General features: G+C 51.6%; 1 protein-coding gene and 1 long non-coding RNA gene across 2 annotated transcripts in view; both read right to left on the bottom strand.

The window, feature by feature from the left end:
* The window catches only part of PPP4R4 (protein phosphatase 4, regulatory subunit 4), a 99049-nt gene extending 98541 nt beyond the window's left edge, over window positions 1–508 (bottom strand). The window contains exon 1 of the mRNA XM_006767956.2: window positions 371–508. Within this exon, the coding sequence (XP_006768019.2) occupies window positions 371–508 (138 nt within the window). The remainder of the gene's footprint in view (window positions 1–370) is intronic.
* Window positions 509–4429: 3921 nt separating this feature from the next.
* Window positions 4430–11361, bottom strand: part of LOC107183791 — a 25514-nt gene continuing 18582 nt past the window's right edge. Inside the window, exons 3-4 of the long non-coding RNA XR_001514594.1 lie at window positions 9541–9639; window positions 4430–4741 (exon numbers count right to left, since the gene is read on the bottom strand). This is a non-coding gene — a long non-coding RNA (uncharacterized LOC107183791). The remainder of the gene's footprint in view (window positions 4742–9540; window positions 9640–11361) is intronic.

Raw genomic sequence — 11361 nt, 5'->3', positions numbered from 1 at the left:
AGAGACTGAACCAATGAGAAGGAAGCAAAGGAGAGGGGGTGGGGAAGTGGGCGGGGTCTCGTTTAATGGGCTGGACTTCCAGGGCTCCTGGGAGGACCCATGCCGGCAGGCTGACTGTGGACCCCGAGACCGGCCCAGCTCAGCGCTAGCCTTGTGGGAGGGGTGTGTCCCCCAAATAAGCTAGGGCACCGCGATTTGGGTGGGGATGATGGGGAAGGGGGCGTATGGGAGTGAGGTCCTGGAGGGGCTCGCATTTGGGAAAGGGCAGCGGTCAGGAAAGGACTCTTGGAGGGGAGGCACTTAAACTGAATCTTAAACGATCGATAAGACTTTCCCAAAAGAAAGAAATAATAAGAGTAAAAGCCATTGCGGATCGAAGCCTGGGCGTGTTTGGGTTGTGGGACTTGCAGTCGGAGTAGACCTTGGCGAGCCGGGAAGCAGAACTTGGCAGGTGGGTGGGGAGAGGCAGGTCCGTTATGCCAGAGGCCATGCCCTGGGCAGCCACCATGCGTCCTCGCCTTTGATTCTATTCGGAATAGAAAACGATGACAGGGCGACTGGGCGACTGTTTGGACGTCAGGAACCAGTTATGTTGATGAAACTCATCAGCTCCTAACGATCAGCAAGGCCCCTCTCTGTCTTCTTTTTAACTTTGTTGTTTTCCATTGTTCCCTCCTCACATGCCCGCCCATTTCTCTACCTCCCATGGTGCACCCTCTTTCATATGTTTAGGTACCAGTACAAGTGTATGTCCTGAAAAGTTTTTGTTTGTGTATCTATTTTTAATATACACGAATGGTCTTGTGCCAAGAACTCACTCTGTTTCTTGTTTTTCCCTCAGCATAATGCTTTAGCGGTCCATCCCTGCGGCTGCACAGATCATTATATAGCATTGATTCCTACCACCAATGGCATTGGATTTGGGCATCTAACACATTTTACTTATCAACCCCTCAAATAATGGACAGTTCTGTTGCCAGCAGTTCCTTGTTAACCACAGACAATGCCAGGATGGGATGCGTCCCTTACGGACCACAAGGAAAATGGAACTCCTGGGTCATGGCGTCTACAGGGCTTAGTTTCACTCTGCGCCTCTCTCTCCAGAATGACTGTCACTTGGCCCTTCCACCAGTGGCACATAACGGTAGGAAGATTCCTGTTTCCCTACTCTGTACAGTAACATTTGGTGTTATCCAACGTCCTAATTGACATCAATCTGATATTGGTAGAGTAATATCACAATGTAATTTCCATTTGTATTTCTTTGATGATTCGTGATGTTAATTATTTTTCCATAGACACTTAAGAACCATTGAGATTTTTTCCCTTCTGTGAAGTAGCTATTGACATTCTTTGCCTCTTTTTCTGCTAAATTTCCTATTTTTTTGTGAATGAATTGAAGGAGTTCTGCCCACGGACACAGACAATGGTGTGGTGAAGGCCTGGGAGGGGCAGGTGGGAGGTGGAAGGGGTCAATGGGAAAAGACAACAAAGGGGACATCTGTAATACTTTCAACAATAAAGATAATATTTTTTAAAGAATTGAAGAAGTTCTTAAATGTTCTAAATATGAATCCCTTGTCAGGTTTGGACATTGCAAATATCCCCCAACCTTCCATGCATCCTGTTAGCTTGGTTTTTGCTATCTTACAGAATAGGGGAGAACCCTTAATTTTGGAGCAGCCAAATGCATCAGATTTTAGCTTTGCAAAGTGTGCTTTGGGGTCTTGTTTAAGATCTTTTCTACGCACAGTCACAAAATATTCTCCTATTTAACTTCATACCTTTAACTCTCACAGTTAGGTCTGAATTCATCCCAAGTAGGAATGCGATATTATTTTCACCAAGGAGCCAGTTTTCCCAGCAATGCCATCTCTTTCCCACCGATGTCTGATGGTGTCTGGATTAGATGCCACGTCTCCACAGACACCTGTGTCTGTTTCTGAGTTCTCGTTGCTGTTCTGTTGACCTAGTCCTGTTCTTGCACCAGTGCTGCGCTGATCTTACTGCTATAGCTGTGCTACAGGCACCCTAATACCTGGTAGAGTGGGTCCTCCCACTCTTTGCTCTTTTCCTTTTCCCAGTATTGCCTCTGAAGTTCAAAGCAAAAAAACAGTGAGTGGTTACCCCAAATCTGAAATTCAGGTTTTCCTGATCCCTCTCCCACTGAGCGGGGAGGGGGAGCAGAAAGTGGTACATCCTGACTGGATCAGAGAAGAGGCAAAGGGGGCGGGGTCCTTAGCAAATACCTTGCAGCCTCCCTTTTCTGTCAATTTCTGAAATTCTCCTCTCCTCCTTGATTTGTAACTGGTACCAAATAATATTTGCAAACTTCACCCTGTTTCAGCTTAGAAGTATTTTCTCATATTTGGATTTTGTAACAGCATCATCTGAAGTCTGATGGCATTCTTAATGATGAGAGATTGAATCACCAAGACGTAGCTTTCATGTTGGCTGTTCCAGGGCTGCAGGCAGATGAAGGAGAATGTTCTACTGATGGCTGGAATCTGTGACTGCTACCGTCACCACCTGGGGTGGAGATAGCCCACCTCGCCTATAGCCCACCCTCGCCTATAGCCCATCTTGCCTATAGCCCACCCTCGCCTATAGCCCACCCTCGCCTATAGCCCACCCTCGCCTATAGCCCACCTCGCCTATAGCCCACCTCGCCTATAGCCCACCCTCGCCTATAGCCCACCCTCGCCTATAGCCCACCTCGCCTATAGCCCACCCTCGCCTATAGCCCACCCTCGCCTATAGCCCACCTCGCCTATAGCCCACCCTCGCCTATAGCCCACCCTCGCCTATAGCCCACCTCGCCTATAGCCCACCCTCGCCTATAGCCCACCCTCGCCTATAGCCCACCTCGCCTATAGCCCACCCTCGCCTATAGCCCACCCTCGCCTATAGCCCACCTCGCCTATAGCCCACCCTCGCCTATAGCCCACCCTCGCCTATAGCCCACCTCGCCTATAGCCCACCCTCGCCTATAGCCCACCCTCGCCTATAGCCCACCTCGCCTATAGCCCACCCTCGCCTATAGCCCACCCTCGCCTATAGCCCACCTCGCCTATAGCCCACCCTCGCCTATAGCCCACCCTCGCCTGGCTGCCAGAAAACCCGAGTCCCAGTCCTGACTCTGCCAGGAACACGCAGTGGAACAGCTCCTGGCGCCTGCGTTCCTTATTTGAACTGCTTTCTTGGGGCTTGGCTCTCTGTGCCCTAGAAGCAGCCCTGCAGCCTGCGGCAGACATGTGCGACCATCCAAGTTCACAGGTAAAGAACCTGTGCTCTGAGAGGTGGTGTGACATGGGCGGCAGCACACAGTTAAGGAAACCTAAATGTATTCACTTCATTGGCTTGTTCAACAAGAGCGTGGTGACTAAGCACATGGACTTTGGCGCCTAACTACCTGAGTTTGAACCCTGGTTCTGCTACTTCCTACTGTGGGCACCACTCTGTCCCTCCCGTCACTCATCTCTGAGGAATAAAAGCAGTACTTACTTAGCACAAAGTCTTGTTGTAAGAACTAAATGAGATAAAAGATGTATGCAATGCTTAGAGAAATTCCTGGCACAAAATAAGCACTCCGTATTTGCTATTTTTATTACCACTAGACCACACCCTCGCCTGGCTGCCAGAAAACCCGAGTCCCAGTCCTGACTCTGCCAGGAACACGCAGTGGAACAGCTCCTGGCGCCTGCGTTCCTTATTTGAACTGCTTTCTTGGGGCTTGGCTCTCTGTGCCCTAGAAGCAGCCCTGCAGCCTGCGGCAGACATGTGCGACCATCCAAGTTCACAGGTAAAGAACCTGTGCTCTGAGAGGTGGTGTGACATGGGCGGCAGCACACAGTTAAGGAAACCTAAATGTATTCACTTCATTGGCTTGTTCAACAAGAGCGTGGTGACTAAGCACATGGACTTTGGCGCCTAACTACCTGAGTTTGAATCCTGGTTCTGCTACTTCCTACTGTGGGCACCACTCTGTCCCTCCCGTCACTCATCTCTGAGGAATAAAAGCAGTACTTACTTAGCACAAAGTCTTGTTGTAAGAACTAAATGAGATAAAAGATGTATGCAATGCTTAGAGAAATTCCTGGCACAAAATAAGCACTCCGTATTTGCTATTTTTATTACCACTAGACCAGTGTCGTCCCCCTCCCCTCCTCTGCCCATACCCAGCTTCAGAAAAGATTTCATAAACTGCGCTGAATCAATTGATTGTTGTGAGAGGCAGAATAATCCTCTCCCAAAGATGTGCACATCCTGACCTAACCGGTTTGGCTCAGTGGATAGAGCGTTGGCCTGTGGACTCAAGGGTCCCAGGTTTGATTCCGGTCAAGGGCATGTACCTTGGTTGTGGACACAACCCTGGTGGGGAGTGTGCAGGAGGCCGCTGATTGATGTTTCTCTCTTCTATCCCTCTCCCTTCCTCTCTGTAAAAAATCAATAAAATATTTAAAAAAATAAAAATAAAAAAAGATGTGCACATCCTAATCCCCCGATCCTGTGACCATGGTAACGAATATGGCGAAAGGGCCTTTGGAGACATGACTAGTTGAAACATCTTGAGGGTGGAGACGTTCTCTTGGATGATCCAGGTGAGCCAGGTAATGACAGGGTCCCTCAGAAGTGAAAGAGGAAGGCAGAGTCAGGGCCGGTGATGCGAGGCAACAGAAACGTGGCTGGCCATGGCTGGTGGTGAAGACCGGAGGGCACCACAGCGGGCAACCTCTAAAAGCTGGAAAAGGAAAACCGAACACTCAGCTCCCCTAGAGCCTCCCGATGGAAGTGCAGCCCGCTGACACCTTGCAGTCGGGCCAGGGAGACCCGCTCTGACCTCCAGGACCCAGAGAATACATTTGTGTTGTTTCTAGTCACTAGGCCAAACTGCAGCCCCTTGAGTGTGGCTCTTCCACAAAATACCACATATGGGCGTGCACGTGCAGTGTGATTGAAACTTCGTGGCCACACTCAAGGGTCCAAAGAGCTGCATGTGGCTCAAAAGCTGCAGTTTGCCGACCACTGCACTAGGCTGATGGTCACCTGTTACAGCAGCAATAGGAAGTGAATATCATTGTCTGTGTGAGAAAGATAGTTAAATTAGCCTTCTCCCTCAGACCACACACCAAAGTCAGTTTCAGGTGAATGAAAAGCCTAAACATGAAAGACAAGTCTTCCAAACTTTTGAAAGAAAACAGAGGAGAATTTTTTATGATGTCAGACAGCATAGGGAGTGTTTTTTTGTTTGTTTTGTTTTGTTTTTTATTTCAGAGAGGAAGGGAGAGGGAGAGAGAGATAGAAACATCAATGATGAGAGAGAATCATGGATTGCCTGCCTCCTGCACACCCCACACTGGGGATCGAGCCCACAACCCAGGCGTGTGCACTGACTGGTAATCAAACCGTGACTTTCTGCTTCATAGGTGGATGCTCTACCACTGAGCCATGCTGGCCACACAGGAGTGTTTTCATAAACAAAACAAAAAGCGCATGCTATAAAATAAAAGACTGATAAATCTAACTACCTTAAAGTTAAGAAGCTTATATTCACCAAAAGACACCACAAAGACAGTGACAAGACACACTATAGAGTGAGAAAAGATATTTGCAACAAATTAATCAAAGAACGATCGCTGTCCAGAATCAAGAATCCAACAAGTCAGTAAGAAGACAACTACATAGAAAAAATGGGCAGGGCACATAGACAACCAGATTACCGGAGAGGAGTCACCAATAACCTCTGAAAAGAAGCTCAACCTCATTAATAACCAGGGAAAGGTAAGTGTACACACCCACCCACATAGGCAAAAGAGTGACAAAAGAGAGACGAGGTGGGAAATGACAGTAGCTGGGACTGGAGTCGTTATGATAGAGATGGAGCCATGTGAACAGATTTGAGATATTTTGGAGGAACTGGGGGGGGGGGGTGTTGGGGAGAGGATAAAGGTCAGGGAGGCAGGGGCATTAAGGATGATGTCTGAGTTTTTGGCATCACCCACCCAGCACTCTTTCTGCGCTCTCTTTCATGTCTGCGTAGATGGCAGCTGGGGACAGTCGCCCCAGAGCTCCACCTGCAGCCCCAAGCGCACTTCCCAACGTCTGCCCCATGTCAGTGGTTGCTCCCTGGAGCTCCCTTCTCCTTGGCTTGAGTCTGGACAACTAGATGAGGTTCCTAGTGGCCCACGTCTGTTGGAAACTGCTCAGCACCTGACCCAGGGTTAGCACGTTTGTAGGGCTCTGTTGATGTTGACGGAGAAAATGGAAAGAGAAAGAGGGTGGAGACAGGAAGGGTAGAACAGGAAGCACTGAACTGCACAGAAGATCTCCTACCCCCAGGGTCCAAGCCACCATGATTTCTCAGCTGGATTCACAGAGCTTCTGCTTCACACTGACCCCGTTCACCCCAAAGTCAGACCTGGTCACCTTAGGCTCTAAACCAGGGCTTCTCGCCTGTTTCTTGTTGGGGAGGAGGAGAGGCCTTGCATTGTAGGGTGTTCAGCAGCAGCCTGGCCTCTACCCACTACTCATCTCACACAGAGAACGTCTTCCCACATCCTCCCTGGCTTCCTCTCTCCCATTCTCCCCCTCGCCCGCTCTGCTGTCCTCATGCGCGCTGGCCTCCTCGCTCTCACGCGCACATGGCCGTCTGAGCCCAGTCAGAGCCTTGGGCCCGCCGTTCCCTCTGCTCGGAATGCTCTTCCATGGGGCTTTCAGGGTGTGAATCAAATGGCACCTTCTCGGTGAGGCCAGCCCAGGACGCCTTTTACGAAAGTAAAATCCTACTGAATGAATTTGCTAAACTCTCCTTAACAAAATACCACAGCCTGGGTGGCGTAAACAACAGAAATTCATCGTCTCGCGGTTTTGGAAGCTGGAAGTCAAAGATGAAGATGCCAGCCGGGTCGGTTTCTCCTGAGGCTTGTGATGGCCGCCTCCTTCCCACTATGTCCTCCCGTGGTTTCTCCTCTGTGTGTGTCTGGGTTTCCTCTTCTTATGAGGACCCCAGTCATATTGGAGAAGGGCCTACCCGAATAGCCGCACTTTAACTCACTTCTTGCATGGCTCTGTCTCTGAATGCAGTCACATTCTGAGGTATTCAGATGAATTTTCGGGGACACAATTCACTCATACCACCCACCATCACCACCACCGGCACTTTTTTAAAATATATTTTTATTGATTTACTAGAGAGGAAGGGAGGTGGTGGGAGAGAGAGAGAGAGAGAGAGATCAATTATGAGAGAGAATCATTGATTGGCTGCCTCCTGCATGCTCCCATAATGGGGATGGAGCCTGCAACCGGGCATGTGCTCTGACCAGGAATCGAACCATGACCTCCTGGTTCATAAGTGGATGTTCAACCACTGAGCCACATGGGCTGGGCTGAATATTTTACTTATCCACCTCATTTACAGTCTTTTTCTCCTCTAATTCCCCACTCAAATGTTGTGTTTCATGAAGGCCAGGGCTTTGTCCATTTGATTCACCACTATATCCCCAATGACTAAAATAATGCCTGTACGTACATAGTAGGTGCTCGTTAATTATTCGTTAAAGTAATGAATAGGCATAGCTTCGCCACTAACTAGCTGTAAACTTGGGAACCACTAAATCTCTTTGGGCCTCAGCTGCTCTGTCAAACGCGGGAATCCGGCGAGGTAACGTGGAAGCGGAATTCTGCTCTATTGGACTCTAGATGCTGGCTCGGCCCAGATGCTCTAGAAAACAATCTGGGGCAAAGCTTCAGTGCTAACCCTTCCTTCCAGGTGTGACCCAGGCAGCCAGAGAGCAGGCAGGCGGGCAGGATGGGCAGCAAATCCACACGCACCAGCACAGGCACCGGCTGCCACGCCATCCCCACCCCACCCCCATTCACACAGAGGCCCAGCCCGGTGCCAGTACGCCTCCAGGCAGCAGGCAGGCTGCGCAGACGCCAGGCAGAACTCTCCTCCGTGGGAAGGAGGCCGGGAAGGCTCCTCCGGCCACGGTCAAAGTTGGCCCCTTGGGGAGTTAACTGCCTGCACTTGGTCTCCGGAGAAGCCAGATCCAGCCCCTCGGGTGGAAGGCTGCAGGGACAGAGAGAGGAGGGTGAGCAAGTCAGTGGCTCAGAGCCTGGGAGAGAGGTGGGACCCAGAGCATCTGACAGCCTAGGGCCTAGGCTGTGTCCGGACTGAGGAGGGGGCGGTGGGGGTGAGGGCAGCCCTAGGTGAGAAACGAGAGGCCACAGTGTCTGGACAGGGGTCAGGAGAGAGCAGGTGGGAAGCGATGGGCTCCAGCGCTGGGGAAGGAGCTCGGCCCAGCACCGGGGCCTGCCCTGCTGGATGGGATTGGTTTTCTGAAGTCCTGACAGGAATCCATGGCCCACAGCCTGGCCTGGTACAACTGTTCTGGTGGGGCCCGGAGGAGGGCACCCAGCCTCCTTGCCTGTGCTGAGGTGGCGCCGCCTTCGGCCCGGGGCAGGTGGTGGCGGGGCTTGGGCTGGCAGCCTCAGCCCCTCTTCTGATGTCACTTTGCAAACTTCCTCAACTCCGGCCATCCCCTCAGCGCCTCGGAGGAACAAAGGACTTCACTGCCAAGGCCCCTCCACCGGGCGGGGGTTGTTTTCTCCTGCTGGGGCTGTGTGTCGGCCTGAGCCCCACCTGGAGGGCAGATAGGGGTGCTGATACGCACCCAGCAGATTGCTCCTTTGTCTCCTGGGAGGCAGTGGGCGAGAGAAGGGGGTGTCTGCAGAACCGTGGGGGGCTGAGGGGCCCAGCGAGGAGGAGGGTCTGCCTGTCTCCTGCCTGTGCAGAGGCAGCGGCAGCGGGAGGCTGATTATAGGGCTGGGTCCCCGAGGCCGCGGGTGTGGGTGCAAGGAGCTGGGCACACACTTGCCTGTCGGAGTGGGGGTGATGGTTACCCTGGTGACCAGGCTGGGAAGTGGGTTGGCCTTGCAGGCAAATGTGCCGGGAAGACATAGAATAAGCCCTGGTTAAAGCTTCTGTCTCCCTCTCCCCCTTTTCTTCCCCGGAGCACAGGTTCCATGGAGCCTGCCATCACACATGAAGGGCAGCTCGCAGTGGCTGGCCATGGCACCCTGTCTGGTGGCCTGTGCACACGCTCTCCTCACCTCCTGGTCCTCCCAGCCCTGGGGCCTGGGCAGCTCACTTCCCCTCTCTGGGCCTCACTCTGACCAGGCACTCCAAGGTGCCTTCATTTCTGATTCCCAGGTGCCACCCCGGGGCTCACTCAGGAGGGCTGGAGCTGCACCGGGAATCTGCATCCCAGGCACCCCCTCCGCACCCCCAGGCCCCGGCCACTGCGGCTCAGAGCCCCTGCCGCTCGGCATGGAGAGCACAGGCACCTGGGTTCTCGCCTCACCTCTGCTGTCTCCTTGGGCAGTTGGTGCAGCCCATCGAGCCTTGGTTTCCTCCCCTCTGTCGTTGGGCAGGAGGACTGCCAGCCACACGGCGTTATCGGGAGAATCAGCTGAGACAGTGGTCACGCCAGGATGCGATGAGGGTCCAGTAAGTGTTATGCTTTTAGCTCATTTTTCTACCTGAATCTGTAGGGTCTCTACTGTCTGCCCCCTTCCCGGCAGCTCCCTTTCTTCTGCTCCTTCTTCGGCAGCCAAATCCCATTTCCTGGAAAACTGTCTCTGCAATAAGCAAGGAGTCATCAGGTTAAAAGTCAGGCAGAGGAGGGACAGTGTGCGCACAGCCGGGCCCGCACACCCAGCCCCAACTTCCTTTAATCTGTTGCCATGATGACTCTTAGCTTACCAACCTCTACGGGTGGAATGCCTTCCTCCAGCATCGGGGGTGTGTGTGGGGGGTGGCGGGGAGTCTCTGGATCCCAGCGGTCATTTTCCCAAGGCGCCAAGAGATGGGAGGGCTCCATGCCCACCCCACCCCAACCACCACATTCCATTTCAAGAAAAACCGCGGCTTCCCTAGCACGAGGACTTAGCTGAATTTCGCTTCGAAGCCGCAGCGCCTGGCACAGTGCGTGGCATACTGGTTGAGATCTGATTTTCTTGACCCTCCTTCTCAACAGTGAGCTTCATTTAGGAGAGAGGCAAATGGGAGGAGGACTCCAGGCCCCTGTCACTTGATTTCTTCCCCACCTGTCCACCCTTTGGGAAAACTGCAGCCCAGCCTCTCCTGATGCATTTATTCACCCTGATCTCAACACACAGCTACAGTTCACTCTCACTTCCCCACCCCCAAAGTTTTGAAGTAAGTGTTGCCTCTAAGCTCTTTTAGTAAGTGTTCAACTAAGCTCTTTTGAGCGAGACTGGTTATTAACATATCAAATTCTACAGGCCATGACAATTAATCCTTCCTCTGCAGGGCCTTGGGTCCCCCAGCCATGAATTTTTCATGCCCTACCAACTCCCATCCTCCTCTCCCTCCAGGACCGCCTCGCTAGCAAAGAGAGTTGATGGAGCTCAAATTGGTTCAGGATGGCAGCTGACTAACAGATGTCATGAAGAGAAGGAGATTGAAACTCTTAGAAGTTTTCAAAAAATTATCTTAGAGATTAATCTATCTGTTCTGTCTGCCGTTAATAGACAATTTGTGAGATAATAGAAAAAACATATGTTGGTCTCTGCCTTGGTTCCTGGCACAGAGCTCCTAAAACCCTGGAGATTCCCTAAGTGATAGGAACCAGGTACAGCTCTTGTTTTAATTTTTGTCTTCGCACTGCATGGGAGGACATATGTGCCAACGCTGCATCTGATAAGGGGTTAATCTCCAAAACATATAAAGTACTCGTATGTGGAGAGCGGCTACAGTGTTTGGACCGGTTCAAGCCTCAGACTAATGAGAGGGCACAGTCCCCACTTGGAGGGCAAAGCCAAAGGCTATAATTGTAAGTTTGAACCTATGGTCCACATCTGTGGTCCCACGTGGCTGAGTGATGTGGGCTGCGGGAGGTGCAGCAAGTAAACAAAGCTTGATCAGGTGCATATAAGTGAGTAGATTCGAAACACCTGAGAACGTTGTAACCATGCACTTACTTTGCCTCATGGAATCTGGCTATAAAATAAAGAGATGGCTTGAAGGCTGTGGCACTGTTGCTAGCTCTCCATCAGAGAGGACAGCATCCCACCCAGACCCAGCTTTTTTCTCTTTTCTGTCTTTTCTCCATCCTTCACCACCCCCTCTCAGGCTCACTGAACCTGGCTGAGCTGGCTCAGCACATATGGCACCCAACATGGGGCTGAGTATGCCATGGCCATGCCACTTTGCCACTCATACAACTCGACAAAAGACAAACAATTTAAAAATGGGCAAAGGATCTGAATAGACACTTCTCCAAAGAGGACATACAAATGGCCAAGAGACATATGAAAGGGGCTCAATGCCACTAGTCT

This window comes from Myotis davidii, unplaced genomic scaffold (genome assembly GCF_000327345.1).
Source record: "Myotis davidii unplaced genomic scaffold, ASM32734v1 scaffold443, whole genome shotgun sequence".
Lineage (NCBI taxonomy): Eukaryota > Metazoa > Chordata > Mammalia > Chiroptera > Vespertilionidae > Myotis > Myotis davidii.
This window is presented reverse-complemented; position numbering and strand designations above follow the sequence as displayed.